The sequence below is a fragment of the Coffea arabica genome, chromosome 7e (genome assembly GCF_036785885.1).
Source record: "Coffea arabica cultivar ET-39 chromosome 7e, Coffea Arabica ET-39 HiFi, whole genome shotgun sequence".
Taxonomy (NCBI): domain Eukaryota; kingdom Viridiplantae; phylum Streptophyta; class Magnoliopsida; order Gentianales; family Rubiaceae; genus Coffea; species Coffea arabica.
Genome location: NC_092323.1, coordinates 15750999 through 15768309, shown reverse-complemented (window position 1 = coordinate 15768309; position 17311 = coordinate 15750999). Strand labels below are relative to the sequence as shown.

The 17311-nt window shown below is 35.8% G+C and overlaps 2 protein-coding genes and 3 non-coding genes across 6 annotated transcripts; 4 read left to right on the top strand and 1 right to left on the bottom strand.

The window, feature by feature from the left end:
- Positions 1-623: 623 nt before the first annotated feature.
- On the bottom strand, positions 624-2500 carry LOC113701195 (uncharacterized). The gene is made up of 2 exons (XM_027221726.2): positions 1997-2500; positions 624-1186 (listed from the first exon to the last, which is right to left on the bottom strand). The coding sequence occupies exons 1-2, from the start codon at positions 2249-2251 to the stop codon at positions 815-817; spliced, it is 627 nt and encodes a 208-aa protein (XP_027077527.1). The 5' UTR covers positions 2252-2500; the 3' UTR covers positions 624-814.
- A 1667-nt stretch (positions 2501-4167) lies between these two features.
- Positions 4168-17021, top strand: LOC113701824 (putative lipase C4A8.10). Of its 2 annotated transcripts, XM_027222647.2 has the most exons (11): positions 4193-4482; positions 6736-6880; positions 7695-7762; positions 9041-9111; positions 9463-9690; positions 11372-11535; positions 11614-11669; positions 11763-11815; positions 16187-16355; positions 16442-16539; positions 16626-17021. In XM_027222647.2, exons 1-11 carry the CDS (start codon positions 4233-4235, stop codon positions 16740-16742), a joined length of 1419 nt encoding a protein of 472 aa, XP_027078448.1. In that variant the 5' UTR covers positions 4193-4232; the 3' UTR covers positions 16743-17021. The 2 variants fall into 2 exon arrangements, with proteins under 2 accessions (XP_027078450.1, XP_027078448.1); XM_027222649.2 differs by lacking the exons at positions 16187-16355; positions 16442-16539; positions 16626-17021 and adding an exon at positions 15973-16180 and having other exon boundaries at positions 4168-4482.
- On the top strand, positions 12144-12215 carry TRNAQ-CUG (transfer RNA glutamine (anticodon CUG)). The gene has a single exon. It is a non-coding gene; the product is annotated as a tRNA-Gln (tRNA).
- TRNAQ-CUG (transfer RNA glutamine (anticodon CUG)) lies at positions 14485-14556 on the top strand. The gene has a single exon. It is a non-coding gene; the product is annotated as a tRNA-Gln (tRNA).
- Positions 14827-14898, top strand: TRNAQ-UUG (transfer RNA glutamine (anticodon UUG)). The gene has a single exon. It is a non-coding gene; the product is annotated as a tRNA-Gln (tRNA).
- Positions 17022-17311: the final 290 nt, after the last annotated feature.

The window sequence follows — 17311 nt, the reverse complement described above, 5'->3', positions numbered from 1 at the left end:
GAACTCCCAAGCTTTCAAAAATCTTTTTATAACCATTTAAAATAATAAAAAATTTTACTTATATCTTAATAAATATTAGATTTTGTTTCCCCAAAATTTTACGAGTCCTTTAACATCCCTTTAAAAACTTTAAAAATTCTCTATGTAAATCTTAGGGCTTGCCCCCAAAAATTTTCCAACATATAAGGGTTCCTTCTTAAATGCACACCTTTACTTTCCAAAGTATTAGGAGCAGTCATTCTTGCGTAACAGGCGGATCATGGTCCTGCAAGAACCACTTTTGGAAGGATAATATACAATAGAATAAGCCACTAGATCTCACATTTAGAAATCCAAAATCGTTAAGGCAAATATGTGAAGGGCAATGGTTCTTTCACGCCTTCAAAAATTCATGAGCCCCTAGCCCTTAGTAGCTCTTGATTCCTGGTTTTTTTTTTTTGGTTCTATTGAATAAATGTGTCAAGAAAGTAAACAACCTAGTTAATTAAAATCATAATATGAAGGAATAGAATGCGACATATTTCACATCACTTGCCATCTACATTGGATCTAGTCAAAAACGTAATTTGTGTATTATGACACAATTCATACCTTGAAGAATTTAAGAATTGGGGATCATGCTCTAATACTAATGAGTAATGAGTACAAAATTTCATCGTTAAGGTTAAAGGTAACAATGAAAGCGTGATATATATACCGCACAACAATGTTCACGCTTTCATTTGGCATACTAGAAGCAGCAAGTGGAAACATGACATATGACCCTTTAATTTGTATGCACTCCTTTTATAGATTGGAAAAGCGTTACGAATTATTAGTGTTTCTGACCCATAAATGATGTGAAGAATGATATTATTGGAACATTGTCAGCCTCTGGTTTTGCTGCTTCTTTTTTCTTCTCTTCCGAAGTTTCAGTTTTCTCTTCTACTTTTTTGTCCAATCTTTCATGGCATTCGGCCTCCGTTGCTGGTTTTACCTCTTCTTTTTCAAGCTTTTCAGGACCAGCAGTTTCTTCCACTTCAGCTTTCACCTTTTCATCTTCCGTAGAGTTTTCTTCTTCTACAGATTTTACCTTTTCATCTTCTTTAGAGTTTACTTCTCCAGATTCTACCTTGTCATCTTCTTTGGAGTTTACCTCTTCTTCAGATTTTACCTTTTGATCTTCGGAATCTTTTACTTCTCCATTCTGCAATACAATATGAACGTAAAATTCTTTTAATTTGTAGTTTCTCCGAAATTAGTAGCTTAAAAAAAAAGAAGGAAAATAGCAAAAGATCATGTTTGTGTCTATGGCTGCATTCATGCATATGCAACAAATTGGGGAGCAACGGGGGATGCCATCCCCAAATATTGGCATTTTAAGGATTGCGGATTCTCTAAGGTTGCAGGTGCAACTATAGAAAGTAATTAGGGGTTGATTTGAATTTTAAATCAATGATCTAGATCAGCCGTCTCAACTCAAATGAGTTGATCTTGACCGTTAAATCCTTTAAAAGTTCTTTATTATTGCGCCTACAATCATAGAGAATCTAGATCTGCATATTAGATCTCCTGTCAAAAACCTTAAAAAAAAATTCGTGAAAAATTAAATGCATTAACACGAACATGAGAGTGACTAGGCAACCATGGGGGCATTGCCTCTAATTATTTTGAAAAATATCGATAAATAAACATTGCAAATATAGCTTCTTATTAGTTATAACTCCCAAATAAAAGAATTTCTATATATATAGAGTGGGCAAATTCTTAAGAAATCAACCATGTTCGACATGTTTACTCGTTGACAAGCAATTCAATGTGTTTATATATCGTATATGAAAGTGTATGCCAATTCTTAATAATAGAAACGTGATAACATAACTTAACGAGATTAATTTTGATACATCATAAATTTAAATATTTATTTACACTAACAGATTTAAATGAATGCCACGACACCGAGTGTCATGCATTTGTACGTATATCAAAGTTTTGTTTTAATTGTGATGTTGAGTACCTTATTTTCAACTCCATCAACCACCGCATTGAGAGCCTCCTCCTCCTCCTTTTCCACCTTTTCGGATGCCACCGGTTCAGGAGCCTCAGCCACAACCTCCTTGTCCTCTTCCACCGCCTTTTCGGGTTCCTGTTGAGGTGCCAGCTCGGCGGCGAGAGTCCCCTTCTCCTCCACACTCACCTTCTCAGGTGCTGGCTCAGGTGCCTCAACCCCATCATCCTTCAACACTTTTGGCTTGCTTGTACAACCTCCCATTTTCTCTCCTTGAATTTATGAATTGAAATTCTTGCCCTTCTTTCTATATATTGCGAACAATATATTGCATAGAAGAGCTGGCTTTGCCAAAGCCAGAGAGAAGATGGAGAGGCTTTCTAGTTTTTTGTTGCTAGGAGATGGAAAGAGGAGAGACACTTCTTGATGAAGAAAAGGCCTGAGGAAAAGGGTTTTTCGGATAGTACTTATTAGGGAACGCCTCAACTCAAACTTCTTAGTTTGTTCCGACATTCGTTCTGTGGCTTGGAGAGATTCCTGTGTCACTTCACAATTTTAACAAGTACATTGGCAGAAAGTTAGACATTTAGTACTTTTTCTTTTAAGAAAAATTATTGTTTTCTTAAGTAATTTACTAGCTAAATCCCTTTTATAATTTTTCGAAATGGAATTTTTTTTGGTCAATATGGTTGCTGTGATACATGCAATAATATAATACTCTCTCACAATTTTTTTTTAAAAATTTTTGGTGAAAGTAATGTCCTCCCACAAAGATAGGCAGAAGAAGTTACGAATATAATTTCTATACAATTAAACAAAAAAAATCACAGATTAAATACTATTCAAGGAGGTGTAAACTTCATTTTTATTCGGCAAGAATAAATAAAATTCCTTTTGTATTTTATGGGAATAAATTTTGAGAGAAACCGTCCACTTTTAAAAGCCGTTACTTTTTACTATTTTTTGACACCGACTATTTAGGTGGCTAATAAATCTCATTTTTACTTAACAAAAATACATCAAATTCCAAAAATTTATTTCTTCAGCCATTCAAAAGTCTAGTCTCTAGCCTAAACTTACCATTTATATTTTCTGGAATTCAATTCAAGTTTCTTAAGTGTTCAAAAGTAGGTCCGTACTTGTTAACTTGCTTTGATTTTTATTTCTAACCAAGCCAAAGATTTAGTCGAAGCATTTTCTTTTGTGATTGTAGAGAACTAATTCTTAGTGCTGTCTCAAGATTTTGCACAAATAAGATCACTATTATGATCTACATGCATTTTTTTAAAGAAATATACTATTGTAAAATTTGTTCTTGTCCAACGAACCGCAGCATTTGAAAGTATAGGCTACAAAACACGTAAAGAAACCGTAAGTTCAATGCTACTGAACTAAAAAGCTAGGGACGTGGGGTCAAAAACTTCAATGGATACAGTTGTGAAAACTCTTTTCCTTGCATTTTAAAAGATTGGAATCCCCTTTACTTCCCAAACAACATAGAAAGAAACCATTTCACTTCCCGTCTTTTCTTCCTCTCATAAACTCACAAACTAGGCCTAATTGGCTAATTCTGAACCATCCCAAATTTTGTCTTTTAGAGATCCAACTTTTTTTGAGACTAATGAATCGCAAAAATTAATTTTTGTAATGTTCAAACTAGATAGAATTAAATTGAACATTTCACAAATCACAGAGAGTTTTTGATATTTTATCTAATAAATTTTTATGGACCTTATACATAGTGGGTTAAAAGTAAGGTAAATTAATTGAATTATACTTTTTTTTTTTTTGACTAAATCATAACCATCAACTTTATTGGAGTCCTGGCCCTTTATTCGCCAAACTCTCACCTTCATATCTAAAAAATAAACTTTTCAACTGCCCAACCAAAAAACAAGAGATTTAAAATCCATACAAGAGTGACTTCATCAACTAATTCTAGCCCGACCCTATTGCGATTCCCAAGGACAGGGATTCTTAATCCCCTTACCACGGGACAGCATATGACAAAATCTAAGTCCACACGAAAAACGAGGCAGCTGGCTGACAAGAGAAAATAATTCCCATTTCCATCGCCCATTCCGATACCTAACGAAACGACACCGTGCCGTATTAGCAAATTGGACACTCCACCCATGCCTTCCTAGCAACCAGCATTTGTCAATTCCGTGTCCACCTCTCCAAAGTATAATTGTCAATTATTTATTACTATAAAGTATAAATAGTAAATCGTGTATATTTACCCATGGCTTATCCGGCGCCTTTGATTCACCATTCCCCTCGGATGCTTAGCCTCCCAAGCTCCAATTCCAATTTTATCAATACTAATTATACCGGTAAAAATAGTAGCAATAATAGTAGTAATAATAATAATCATAATCAGAATAATATTAGTAATTCCTGTTCTTCTTCGCCGTATTGTTCCTGCTCTTCTTCTTCGTCGTCGTCGGCGGATAATCGGCAACAGAGTAATTCGGATTTCATCGCTTTTTCCGGTAAATGATATAGAAAGAAGTTTCTGCTTTAGTATTTGTTCTTTTTTTGCTCTCGTTCATGTTCACAATTTGATATTTATAACTATTTGTTTTTTGAAGCTCGTCATTCTATCTATTTTTATGGTTTTTTTTCCGACGGAAATTAGTGCGGAAGTTGGAATTTTTTGGTTTAGTTCATGATACCTTTCATTTCATGCGAAGGATAGCTCAGATCTTATTGTCTTTTGGTTTGTTTTGTTTGGTGAATTATGTGTTGTTAGAAATGAAGAGTCTTGCCTAAATTGTAGATCGAGAAAGAATGAATACATGAGAATTAAGGTGTGTTTGGACTAAGTTTGCGTGCTGTTTGTAGACGTAGATTAGATTCAGACACAGAATCTTCAGATCTATTATTTGGGAGATATTCAGCCATGTGTAACAATTTGATTGAATTTTAATTGACAGAAAGAATGAGAATTTTGTTGCCATTATTACAGTGTAGCACTTGTAATTGCACGCTACCGTTTGTTTACAGTGTTGGAAAGCAGCTAGAAAGTATCTTCAGGTTGTAGCTTGGGAAGTGTCTGCGTGTCGGCACACTTGTCTATACTAGGAATAAGACCAAGTAATTTATCGAATATCAGGGAATATGTGCTTTGACACTTGTCTATACTAGGAATAAGACCAAGTAGTTTATCGAATATCAGGGAATATGTGCTTTGTTTTTGCTTTTGTATGATTAGTAATATATGATACTTTGACTCTTGAGTTTCATCTTATGGCAATGGTTTAATAATTCATTAAGGTGCTGAAAATCTGATTATGTAGCGTCTGACACCCCTAAATGACTTTGGTCACATAAGCATTTGGATTTTATCGTTTGTGGGGAAACGTATGCATGGAGGCTTGGTTTGTCGGCATGCAGAGTTTTTGTATTAAAGCTTGTTAAAACATTTCTCCGAATTTGACAATTAAATGTGACTACTTAATCTCTTTTATGACTCTAAAGTTGAGGGAAAAGTTGAATTTTGACAATTAGCTGGTACTAGATGATGTACATGTTGGTGGAAGAAGTTACATGTTTCCAAGATAAATGAGAACCCAATGTCGTTTCTCAGTCAATCACTCACTTTCCTGTGATGGTTGCTAATATTAGACACAAATATATTTGGCTAATACATAAGTTAATATCTGACGCCTATGGGATCCTTCCAAATTTAGGGATGGCCCTAATAAAGTGTCAATTACCAGTTCTACTTTTAAGGATCATTGTCTCGCGCTTAATTTTATGTAATTTGACTTGCCTAGTTACGCGGCAGCATTTCTGTTAAATGGCTTGCTAAAGCATTCATAATTTTAACAAACAAATTGCATTTTCTGTTTGTTACACTAAATGTGTGATTATACAGTTCTTAGGCATGGTTATTGAAGAAAAGATCTGAGGGACTTGCACCTTTGCAGAGTAGGTTAAGCATCTGATCTGGTGAAAAAAGTTGTGTTTTGCAACGGAGGTAATTTTGAGCAATACTAAAAGGCTAGTTAATAAGATGGTTGGAGTTCATAGTTGTAGAGACTCTTGGGTTTAAGATAATTAAAGAGGACAGTGGTAATAATATGTGCACATTCTTTACACATACAACTTAAACACAAAAATACTATATTTTGTCTGAATTTATTTTTTTCTTATTTGATCCCAAAAGCATATGCATAAAGAACAAGACTTGGGACTATGGCTTCTTAGGCATTGTATGTAGGCTCTTACTTCCAGGGAGGTTGTGCCTTGCCTTGCCACATAATAATCTCTCTTTCTCTCTCTCTCTCGGTTGATACTTGATAGTGAGCTCGAAACTTTTTATGGAAGCAGTTATGTACATTCAATGCAGAAAAGTATTGAACCCATTTTACAAAAGTTACTTTCTAGAAAAGTGATAGTTCGAGTAAGTTTCTTTCATTAGTATTATCTTTGAAAATAAGTGAAATCATCTGAGCTGAACCATTACTACAGTCTTTCCTAAGCATGCAGAATTTCAAGAATTTGTCCTGTCGCCTTTGATATTTATGTTGTCCATTCAGTGTTAGATAATTGGTGTGGACCACATTGTGGTTTAAATTTGAGGACTTTGTGCATCTTTGATCTGCTTTTGATGCTTACACTTTATAGATTTTCCATTCCTGAATTTACAAGTGATGCAAACATCATATAGTGGAAATATTTTCTTCTTAGTAATCTTGGAGTTACCTTTCCATAAGTTTGAGAGTAGCATAAATTTTCAGGCACAAAGAAGATCTGGAAACATCAAGGCTTTAGAGCTCACGCTATGAGTTCAACCCAGAGTAATGTTGCATCACCAAAGGGCATTTATAATTTGAAAGATGAGCCAGATCATCTGCTTGTCCTTGTTCATGGGATCTTGGCAAGGTATGTGTGTTTCTTGAGTTTTACATGTCAAAAATAGGGGAATAGTGCCTTCAAACTGACATTTGATTTGGTTGTCTGATAACAATCTGGAGCGTAGTTGTACTTGGATGTTAATAATTGAGTTAAATTTACAGGTAAATGTAAGGTAAGAACAAGAAAAGATGATTAAAAGTAGCAGAGTATTTTTATTTTTTTGAGGAGTGTAAATTTGCATCTTTAAACTGTATATGCTATTATATATTGCTCTAACTTCACATTTGTGTCATGGATCCTGAGCATAAGAAAATTCCTGATGCATGCAGCAGCATCCGAGGTTCATGATTAAAGAACTTATGATGGTTATACCATTGCATGTCCTGCATGTATGATGTTTATACAGAAGTCATTGTGGATAGCTTTATTAGTATTTCTTGGTGGAAGAAAGCCATTGGTATTTCGTGCATGTGATGGTTATCCTTAGCACCTACTCGGTATTCTGCGTCTTTTCCATTACTTGTAGCTTTTAACTTGTCACGCTTTTAGAATCTTGGTGCTGCTACAACATCTTTGCTTTTTCTGAACCTCTTGGAGCAGTCACCAGCAGATGATATGCTTCTCATATAGATATATATTCCTTCTGTTTATTTTGCAAATCTTAAGACAGGAAGGAATGTATTAAGCTTGTTTTTTGCTTGTCTGTTATTAGCATGCTTCAGGCGAATTGATCATTTCATTTGTATGCCCAAGACAAATTGCGCATAATAGTGACAAGTTTAATGCACTTTTAAGCTGCAGGTATATAAGCAACTTTGATTGATTTTTATGATTAGTGCAGCCCTAGTGACTGGACATATGTAGAAGCAGAGTTGAAGAAGCGGGTGGGAAGAAACTTTTTGATATACGGTATGCTTTATAGTGTATGTATAAAATTTATGAAACTTATGGATTTCATTTTTTAGTTTAGTGAAGGTGGTTACATGTAGTAATAGCAATCTTTTGTTTGACTTGTATTGACAGGATTCTGGGTTTGACCATGACAGCAATTACTTTGTGTGAATAGAACTAGAGACTATCTTTTGTTCTTCTAGCAGGCTGGGAACTTGATAATTGGGCTTTGTTCACCATTATTTACCATATTTTCTTGGAAAGAAGAGCATATACCATCATCTTATCCCTTGTATTTTCTATTATGTTTTTCTTGTTTCCTTATATAGAGATTCTAAGAAGGGTGGAGTAATGTGATAGCAACCTAGAAAAAGTGGGCTCATTGTTGACAATCAAAATTCATATCATTCTTGGTGCAATTCAAGAGAAAAATGTGAAAAACCTAGGTGGATGAAAGTCGATGAATTTCACGACCACACAAGCTCCAAAAGCATTTTGCATGGTGTAGGAGTTGGTGAAAAGTTGGAATTTGTTACCATCTACTCTGCTCTGGATTTTGTTGCTACCCTTTAGTTATTCTAGCTGTTCATATATAATGAAATAAATTATGGCAATTGAGGGAGACCAATCTATGAACCTCTCTCTCTCACACCCTGATCGGAAATTATTGGTATTATGCAGATACCTACCTGACCTATATGTTTGATTGATCAGGCTGTGGCAACTTTACTTGAAATTCTTTTTCCTAGCTCAGGATTCAATAATAACTAAAAGCAGTGTCATTTTTTATCTTCTGGATCTTTGACTCTCTTGCTTCTATAACTTTTATGCTCAAATAAATGTTTTAAAAGTGATGGGTACCATGTAAGCAGCATGCTTGAGATTGATGCCAGACCTTTGTATATAATAATAGTCAAATGGACTATTGAAATTTAAGGATATCGAGAGAGAACCGAGTTAGCGAAATTCATAACATGAAGCATCCTTGCTTGCTTGCTGTGGTGAAAAAGAACGGAAGGCAAATGTTGAAAATTTTACATCTATATTTAAGGCAAAGTTGTTGAGTCCAAACTGATGCACCTAATTTGGTGACTGTGAAGGATAATTATTCAAGTCATTTAATGGTGTTTGCTGCAGAATATGTTTTCTTCTTAAATGAATCGATTTTCCTGAGTGCTCCATTTAATTTCTAATTGGGTATTCTATGTTTCTGCGATTAACTATGTGTGCATGCTGATTTCTTGCCCCAAGATTAATTTTTTCTTCTTCTTCTTTTCCCTTTCCCCCAATTTGCAGCAAGTTCTTGTAACAGTTATACCAAAACATTCACTGGGATTGATGGAGCTGGCAAGAGATTAGCAGATGAAGTGAGTTTTCTTTTCTTTGTTGCCAAATGTTTTTGCTGTTAATGCCATGTCTGAACTTATAGGCTAGCTGGAACTTGAAAGTGGTTAATATGCATTTGCACTTGTGTGTGCTTTCTAGATATAGGCAGGTTGTTTCCATTTTATAGACAGTACTACAAGTTGGATTAACATGCTTAGTTACTTTGATTTGATCAATGACATCTTCCCAGTTAATTTATGAGCAATATCTCGTCTTTGCTGGTATATATATGTTCAGAAATCTTTCTTAATATTTTGTGTTTCTCCAGCAGCGTTTGAGCATCAGCTTTAAGTAGCATTGCATTGTCTTCACCATAATTCAACTATGAACAGGTAATGCAGGTTGTTAGAAAACAAGAAACCCTGAAAAAGATATCATTCTTAGCCCATTCGCTTGGTGGATTGTTTGCAAGATATGCAATTTCTGTCCTTTATACGCCAAATAACTCAGGTCATCCCTATGATCTTTCTGCTTCTACAAAAGGATTAATTGCTGGGCTTGAACCTATCAATTTTATTACCTTGGCTACACCGCATCTCGGAGTGAGAGGGAATAAACAGGTTTGTTGTAAGAAATATCTTAAATTTTGAATTGATGGCAAAGTGAGACTCTGTGCATGTCATCATGAGGATGTTGACTTGGAGGGTCCCCTGTTATACTTGTATACTGTTATAATTTACAATATCTCTGCCTTGTGGTGGCTTATTTTCCTTGTCCTTTCACAAGAGGAAGAGGTAGGAATTGGAGGAAAAAGAAAAAGATCCTAAAGTCCAAAAATCTGTGTTTTTCTTTTTCAAAGTTTCTATTCTTCTACCAGTAATCTTGAAAACACCGGTTGATGGCTTGGTGATCTTCCTACTTAAGAAACAGAGATGAAATATTTCCACTATAGTGGACTGTAGTTGCTTTGCCCTGCTGTAGGTTGGTTAATTGCAACTATATATGGTTCAGCAAATGAAAGTGCCCACAGTCTTCTCTGTTGAAACTTTATTCTGGTTTATTTGATTCTGCTGTAAATCTTTCTGAGTTCCAAATCTTTCTAGTTCCATAAAGCTTTATTTGATGCTTAGCTTTTGATATTTTCTCCTCCTCTTCTGGGGCTGCAAGGCCTCTAAATCCGTGTTGCTCTTTATTCAAGCATGATACTTGTACACCTTTTCCGTAGTTAACACAAAAACCACTCACTGATGTATCTACTACAATAAGTGTGGGTAAAGAATTCTGTAGAAGCTTTAACTTGCTATTTACTCTCTCTTTCTAATTTCATTGTTACATTGGTCGGTGGACATAATATCGATGCAGCTTTCCCTGCAATTTTTCAACTATCTTTTTCACTAAAAAGGGTAGTGCTGTTCCTCTGGAATTGATACCCAAAACACTATTGCCAGTTATCAAGTTTGTTTGACTGGAAGTTTGAATTTCCTGGACAGTTCAGCAGGACACAATAATTTTACGTCAACTCACCGATTGTGTCATCTTCTTGAAGTGCTTTGCTTGATGATAAACCAAGCTTGTTGCTATTGATTTGGGGTTATGCTTGATCACATTCATTCATTTCTAGTTTCACTAAATAGTCCTGTGAATCAGCAAAAGCTTGTCTGCAGCCGCATCAACAAACAAAGTCCTGCAGTTTTCCTGATTTTCTTTCACTTGGGCTTTTGTAAAGTTTTCATTGTAATAATTAGTAAAATTTCTTGTCTCTGGTATTTTACTGCATACCTGAAGTTAAGTGCCTGACAAGAGAAGAATAATGGAAATAATTGCACTGGTTTTGGTAGATGAAGATAGGAATGTAAAAAGAAAGAAATGTAGTCATTGCCTTGGTGGCCATCTAGCAAAATTTGGGGTTTGTTTACTAAAGTGGCTGATAAGATGCATGCAGTGCTTTCATTTTTTGGCCTTCTTGGAGTTCTGCAAGGGAAAAAGTAGATTCATATTTCTAAAGAAACGATATTTTAAAGTTTGGTGTTGGAACTCTTAGTAAAAGAAAGAGGAATTTCAGAGAGAGAGAGAGAGAGACTTTTTTCCCCTTTTTCCTACTTCTATGAGAATTTAATATAGTCATTGAGGTCCTATCTGACTAAAATTTGGGTAGATAAGCTTACTGACTAATGCGTAGTGTGTGATAAAGTGTTCTTTTCAGGAATATTTCTGGTTAAAGCATGATCAACTTTCTCATCTATGAACATTGACTTCTGATCTGGAACCTGACTTCCAGACAGTTTTTGTTGTCTGATTTAGCTTCCATTTCTTCTTGGAGTCCCCTTCTTGGAGAAGATTGCTGCACCACTCGCCCCCATTTTCATTGGCCGAACTGGTAGTCAGCTCTTCCTTACTGATGGCAAGCCCAACAAACCTCCTTTGCTGTTGCGAATGGCATCTGATTGTGAGGATGGGAAATTTATGTGAGTAAAGATAATGTTTGAAAGTACATTCTGGTTGGAACTCCTTTCTAAAGCTTCTAAGCTGCTTTTCTCTTGCAGATCTGCCCTTGGTGCTTTCAGATGCCGTGTCCTCTATGCTAATGTTTCTTATGACCGTATCCAGCCATATATTTCATATCTAACATTTTCTACCAAGCTGATATGACTTTTTCCTGTTTTCTGATGAAAATTTTCTTAGCATAATTTAGATATGGTTGGTTGGCGTACATCTTCAATCAGAAGGGAGACAGAACTTGTGAAGGTAATTTGCTGATTTACTCCTGAGTACTCTTCCTCTCATGATACACATTTAATAAAGATGTGTGCATAAAGTGTGAATGGATGAGCTCATTAACATTTGGGGCCTAATTGAATGGCAACTAGTAAGTGTTCTAATTAATGGTTATGGAATACTTTTGGGAATGATTGGCCATTAATGATTTGATCAAAGTTTAAATGCCAATAAGGCATGTGAATACAATAATAGGGAATGCTTCTCTTCAGCTCAAATTGATTAAGTTTTTGTCTGCAGACAACTGCCTTTTCTTCCCTTCTTACTAATGCAATCTTGACGAAAAGCATGGTCAATTGGTTCCATGGTCTAGTGGCTAGGACATTGGACTCTGAATCCAATAACCCGAGTTCAAATCTCGGTGGAACCTTTCTTTTTGGTTCCTTAGGATAAAGTTGATGTCAGCAGTCATTAAAAGAGTAGTTTCCTGATTTTATTGTAGAGTTCAGATCTTGGTTAAACTGGCCACGTAAACAGCTTGCCTTTTTTAATTGTGAAAAGTTCGACGCTTTTTGGGACTCCAACTTATTATCAATAGTGCCAGACTTTTGAAGAATTCATCTTCGTTTTCCGTTTTGCCCTTTGTTTGAATACAAAAGTGGACAATGGGTGGACAAAACATGACAGCTGGGTCTACATATGTATTGGTTGGCACATGGCTTACTCCAGTTAGAATTAGAGCGTGAAGGCACACAAGGCAATCATTTCAAAATGGTTGGTGCGTGCATATCAATCAACTGAACAACAAAGTGCAAGTATTGATGTAAGACTTTCTGGCCCCAATAATACTTACTTTTTAGTTAGGTGAGGCAGGGGTAAACATTGGAAATTATTGATAAAGTTCACAACCATTTTTTGGCGATGACGAACATTTTGGGACAGACCAAAATGGAAAGCATGACAATTTCAATGGGACGGAGGGAGTGATTTTTATTAGTTTAGGTTGGAAACTGATGTGAGTTCAAGCATTGATGTTGTTACGTACCATAGAAGTTCTCGAGAAAGTCCTCTGGCCTAGTTAGTGGGATCTCGAACTTTGACTCTAGTAGCCTGAATTCAGATTTTGGTACCACCTTAACTGTTTTTTGGTCGATATTGTGAGATCTGCTTGTTAGCATAAAGATGAATCTTTCTACTTTACAATGTGATACTAATCCTGCAGCTTGAGTTTAGCTTTTGGTAGAGCCTTTTCTATGTTGGCTCAATAGGGTAGGTATTCAGCTATCTTGCTATAAACTTGAGGAATTTGAATTGGATATTTGTTTTCACTAACAGAAGTTGATTGGAAGTTTTCTTTAGTGCTGTGGTCCAGCTGTTATTACTAGACAGAATGCAGTAGCTGAGCTCAAATGCTGGTGGAACATTTGCTTTTGGGTCTTCTACTTGAAGTGTTTACCTGTTTTGTCATTTTAATGTATTTGAAAGGACAATATCTTGAACTAGGTATAGACATGTTATGCAGTCTTTTGATACTTGATGGTCTATCCATGAAAAATAATTGCAGCATTTCGTAAGGATCTAAAGCATTAGTTATTTTCAATGATTTATCTAATTATTTTCATGGTTTAAAAGATAAGAAATAGATTTTTGCTCAGCAGTGCTAGTATAGTTAGACATGATATATAGTGATTCTAGGTATTTAGTTGGTTATATAAGTCGAGTAGAGATTAATACAATTGCAAGTACATAGCTTAGATTACAGAAGTAGATGACCTTTTCCATGGTGACAAGTCAAGTGCATTGTGCATGTATACCTTGTCTAGGGACTAATTTTGATAACAAGTCTGCATGTACTGATTTCACCTTGAATCTTAGTTTCTATTGAGAAATTTGTCTGCCATCCTGCTGTAATATACATGCCAAACATAAAGGTTTTTTTTATTGCAAGAATGCTAAGCATGAATTTTGGGACCATCGTGTTTGTGGAATTTTGATGTTCTGGTAGGGATAGTCGTGAAACTTATGTGACGTACACGACTCGTGGTACTTTTACGAGTGGAACATTTATATACTTTTTTAGCATGGAAGATCAATTAATCTCGTATATTTGGATCCCAACTACTGCTATAAATTAATAACTGATGGAACTCTATCCCAAGAATGGTTCCATGTCTAGGGGTTAGGACATTGGACTTTGAATCCAATAGCCCGAGTTCGAATCTTGGTGGGACCTTTTTGTTTTGGTCTTTGGAATAAACTAATTGCTAGTCATATGCCTAAGAAATTCTAAGTTGTTGACTGCAAAATAATGTCCAGTAAAGAAAACTGATAGAAATGTTATTTGTCAGATGAGTCATGGACTAGTAAAGATTTTGATGGAACCTTCTCTCTCTTTTCTCCCGTAGAATAAATTCATAGATTAGTTTGGGAAGAGATGTAAATTTTAAGTTCTTGACATTAAGATTGCTTCATCTATATTAACCTTACTGAGATTGTATAGTACAGATTGGTTCCTTGTCTGGTGCATTGGGTTCTGAATCCAATCTTGATGGAACCTTTTACCTTTTTGGTTCCTTGTATCCTGCAGAACATATTAGCGATGTTTAATGTAGAAAGTACAGCTAATTTCACTTCATTGGACTTGAGAATGCTTGCTGTTGTCAAAATGAATTGATAGTAGGGTGTATAACACAACAGAAGGTTCCATGGTCTAGGGGTTAGGACATTGGACTCTGAATCCAATAGCCCAAGTTCAAATCTCGGTGGAACCTTTTATCCTTTTTATTCCTAAGTTGGTGTAAACAAGGATGTTTGCAAGTTTTTGCCTAAAAACTGCTGTTGTTGGATATGGGTTCAGTTGATGGAACCCATATCTTAAGAGAAGGTTCCATGGTCTGGCTACCAGGACATTGGACACTGATTCCAATAGTCGAGTTTAATCTTGATGCGATCTTTTACATTTTTAGTTCTTGCACAATATAATTGTGAAATGAACTTTAGAAAGCTAAGTAATTCCATGGTGGACCCATCTCTTAGCAAATGGTGCCATGGTCTCGCGGTTAGGACATTGGACTTTGAATCCAATGGCCCGAGTTCAAATCTTGGTGGGACCTTTTTTTTTTGGGGTGTGTATCAGAATCTGAAGAATGGTGGTGATCAGTTTAAGTTGTTCAATTTCTTAATCAGAATCTCAAAACCATTAACTACTGAGCAGACAGTTGTTTATGTATGATATTATCTTTACATAATGCATGTACATCAAATATCAAGTACTTTTTTGGTTGCTGTGGAGGACTTGGTCTAGTGGCTAAGGTTAAGGCTCGAGGAACGAGGAATTAGTGGTCCTGGGCCTCCCTCCCTGCTTCTTAAATACCAACTCTCCCTCCGCTAAATTAAAAAAAAAATAAAGCACTTTGGTGTTAGCTTGTATTAAATGATTTTTAAAGTTAATTCAGCCCATCAATATGAAGTTACTTTTTTGTGAGAATCTGCTGAGGTAAAATGTTGCCTCTTTGGGAACATTAAATCTGCTTTCTTTCTTTCTATGGAGTTTCCTCGTTAAGATCATCCTCTGAAAATTAACCTTTTTGTCAAATATTAACATGCTTTTCTTATCTGCTATTAAGTCTTTATGGTGAAACTTTGAGGCTTTGCACTTCCTTGTCATCGTTTTATTTTTCTTTGGGTGCAACTTATTTGTTAAGCTCCTTATTGATAAGCTGGAATTAAGATGGTGTTTGCTTACAGAATTGGAATGACTATATACACGGCGTTTGAATCTGCATATGTTATCTTTGTATTTCAAATAATACAATCTTGTTAGATTCATTTTTGCAATTCCGTCGAGCATTTTTATGGTGTAATTTGAAACAGAAAGAGACCCTGCTTATGTGTCTTCATTGCTTTTCTTATCTTTATAGTTAATTTGTAGCATCCACCAATTTCTTTTCCACTTGTTTGTTCTGGGTTTCGCACTATAACATTCCGTGGATAGTGAATCTGCAACTGATCAAGATTTTTGTGCCTAGATTCTTGATTAGCAGCTCGATATTTTAAATGCAAGTCTTTTTTCAAAAAATGTAGAAGCAATAACATGACTGCGTTGACCACCTTTTTAAGAATGATAAAATGATTTGTTACATGTTTATGTTCTTCCGTCTCTCTGAGGTTTCTACTTAATCTGGCAGCCCCCTCAGCGTTCGCTGGATGGTTACCAACATGTAACCATGTTTACCAACAGCGTTCTACATGTTTATGTTCGATATTTTAAATGCAAGTCTTTTTTCAAAAAATGTAGAAGCAATAACATGACTGCGTTGACCACCTTTTTAAGAATGATAAAATGATTTGTTACATGTTTATGTTCTTCCGTCTCTCTGAGGTTTCTACTTAATCTGGCAGCCCCCTCAGCGTTCGCTGGATGGTTACCAACATGTAGTAGATGTTGAATATTGTCCACCTGTTTCGTCCAGCAGTCCCCATTTTCCTCCAGAAGCTGCTAAAGCAAAAGAGGCAGCTCAAAATGCACCGACCATGCAGAATACATTGGAATATCATGAAATTGTGGAAGGTACTCTAAAGTGTTAACAGCTGCTGTTAGTTATAAGACACGCTACAGCGTCAGACCAAATGACATTATTGTTTATTTTGTCGCAGAGGAAATGATACGTGGACTACAACAATTGGGGTGGAAGAAAGTTGATGTCAGCTTTCACTCGGCATTCTGGCCCTTCTTCGCTCATAACAACATTCATGTAATGGTTTCTGTGCATTATTCGAAAATCATTATTCATGATTGCCAGCTGCTGTTTTTCACTGTAAATCCGTTATTTGGGCGCAGGTGAAAAATGAATGGTTTCATAATGCTGGGGCTGGAGTCATTGCTCATGTTGCGGATGCCATAAATCAACAAGAGAAGCAGCAAGAGTCTTGCGCCTATATTACTGCTAGCTTGTAGCTCTAATTCTTGCAAAGGAACAACTTATTCGACAAATGTACAATGAACCATTCGAGCACTCCCTCGTGGAAAAGCTATGTTGTACTTCAGAAAGAAAAAAACAATAGAATCATGTTCTATTGAATTGGCCTAATTCTTACTGCTGGAGCAGATCTCCATGATGGTATCTGCTCCTCCTCACTCCTGATTCCAGATTGCTATCAGGTATTGATTATGATGGTGGCATATTGGAAGCCAGCACCACTTCCAAATATAATCTGTTATGGCAATTTGTCAATACATCTTTTAGCATCAGAAAAGCTTTACATCGTTTAGCTGTATTGGATGCTTGAACTCGAATTATAGAATTAGGCATCAAATGAGAAAGCTATAGCCTTGATCTTTTCGCATCATCCAGCAAGACAACTACTAAGTTCTTAAAGCATTTTCCAGTATTTTGTGGATTAACTTTGTTTGCCTTTGAATCCTCAACATAGCATTCTGCTCCTTTCGTTACTCGATTTGATCGAAGAAACTACAATACGATAAAATTTGGAGAATCAGGGTCTTCATATTTGACGGGTAAAGGC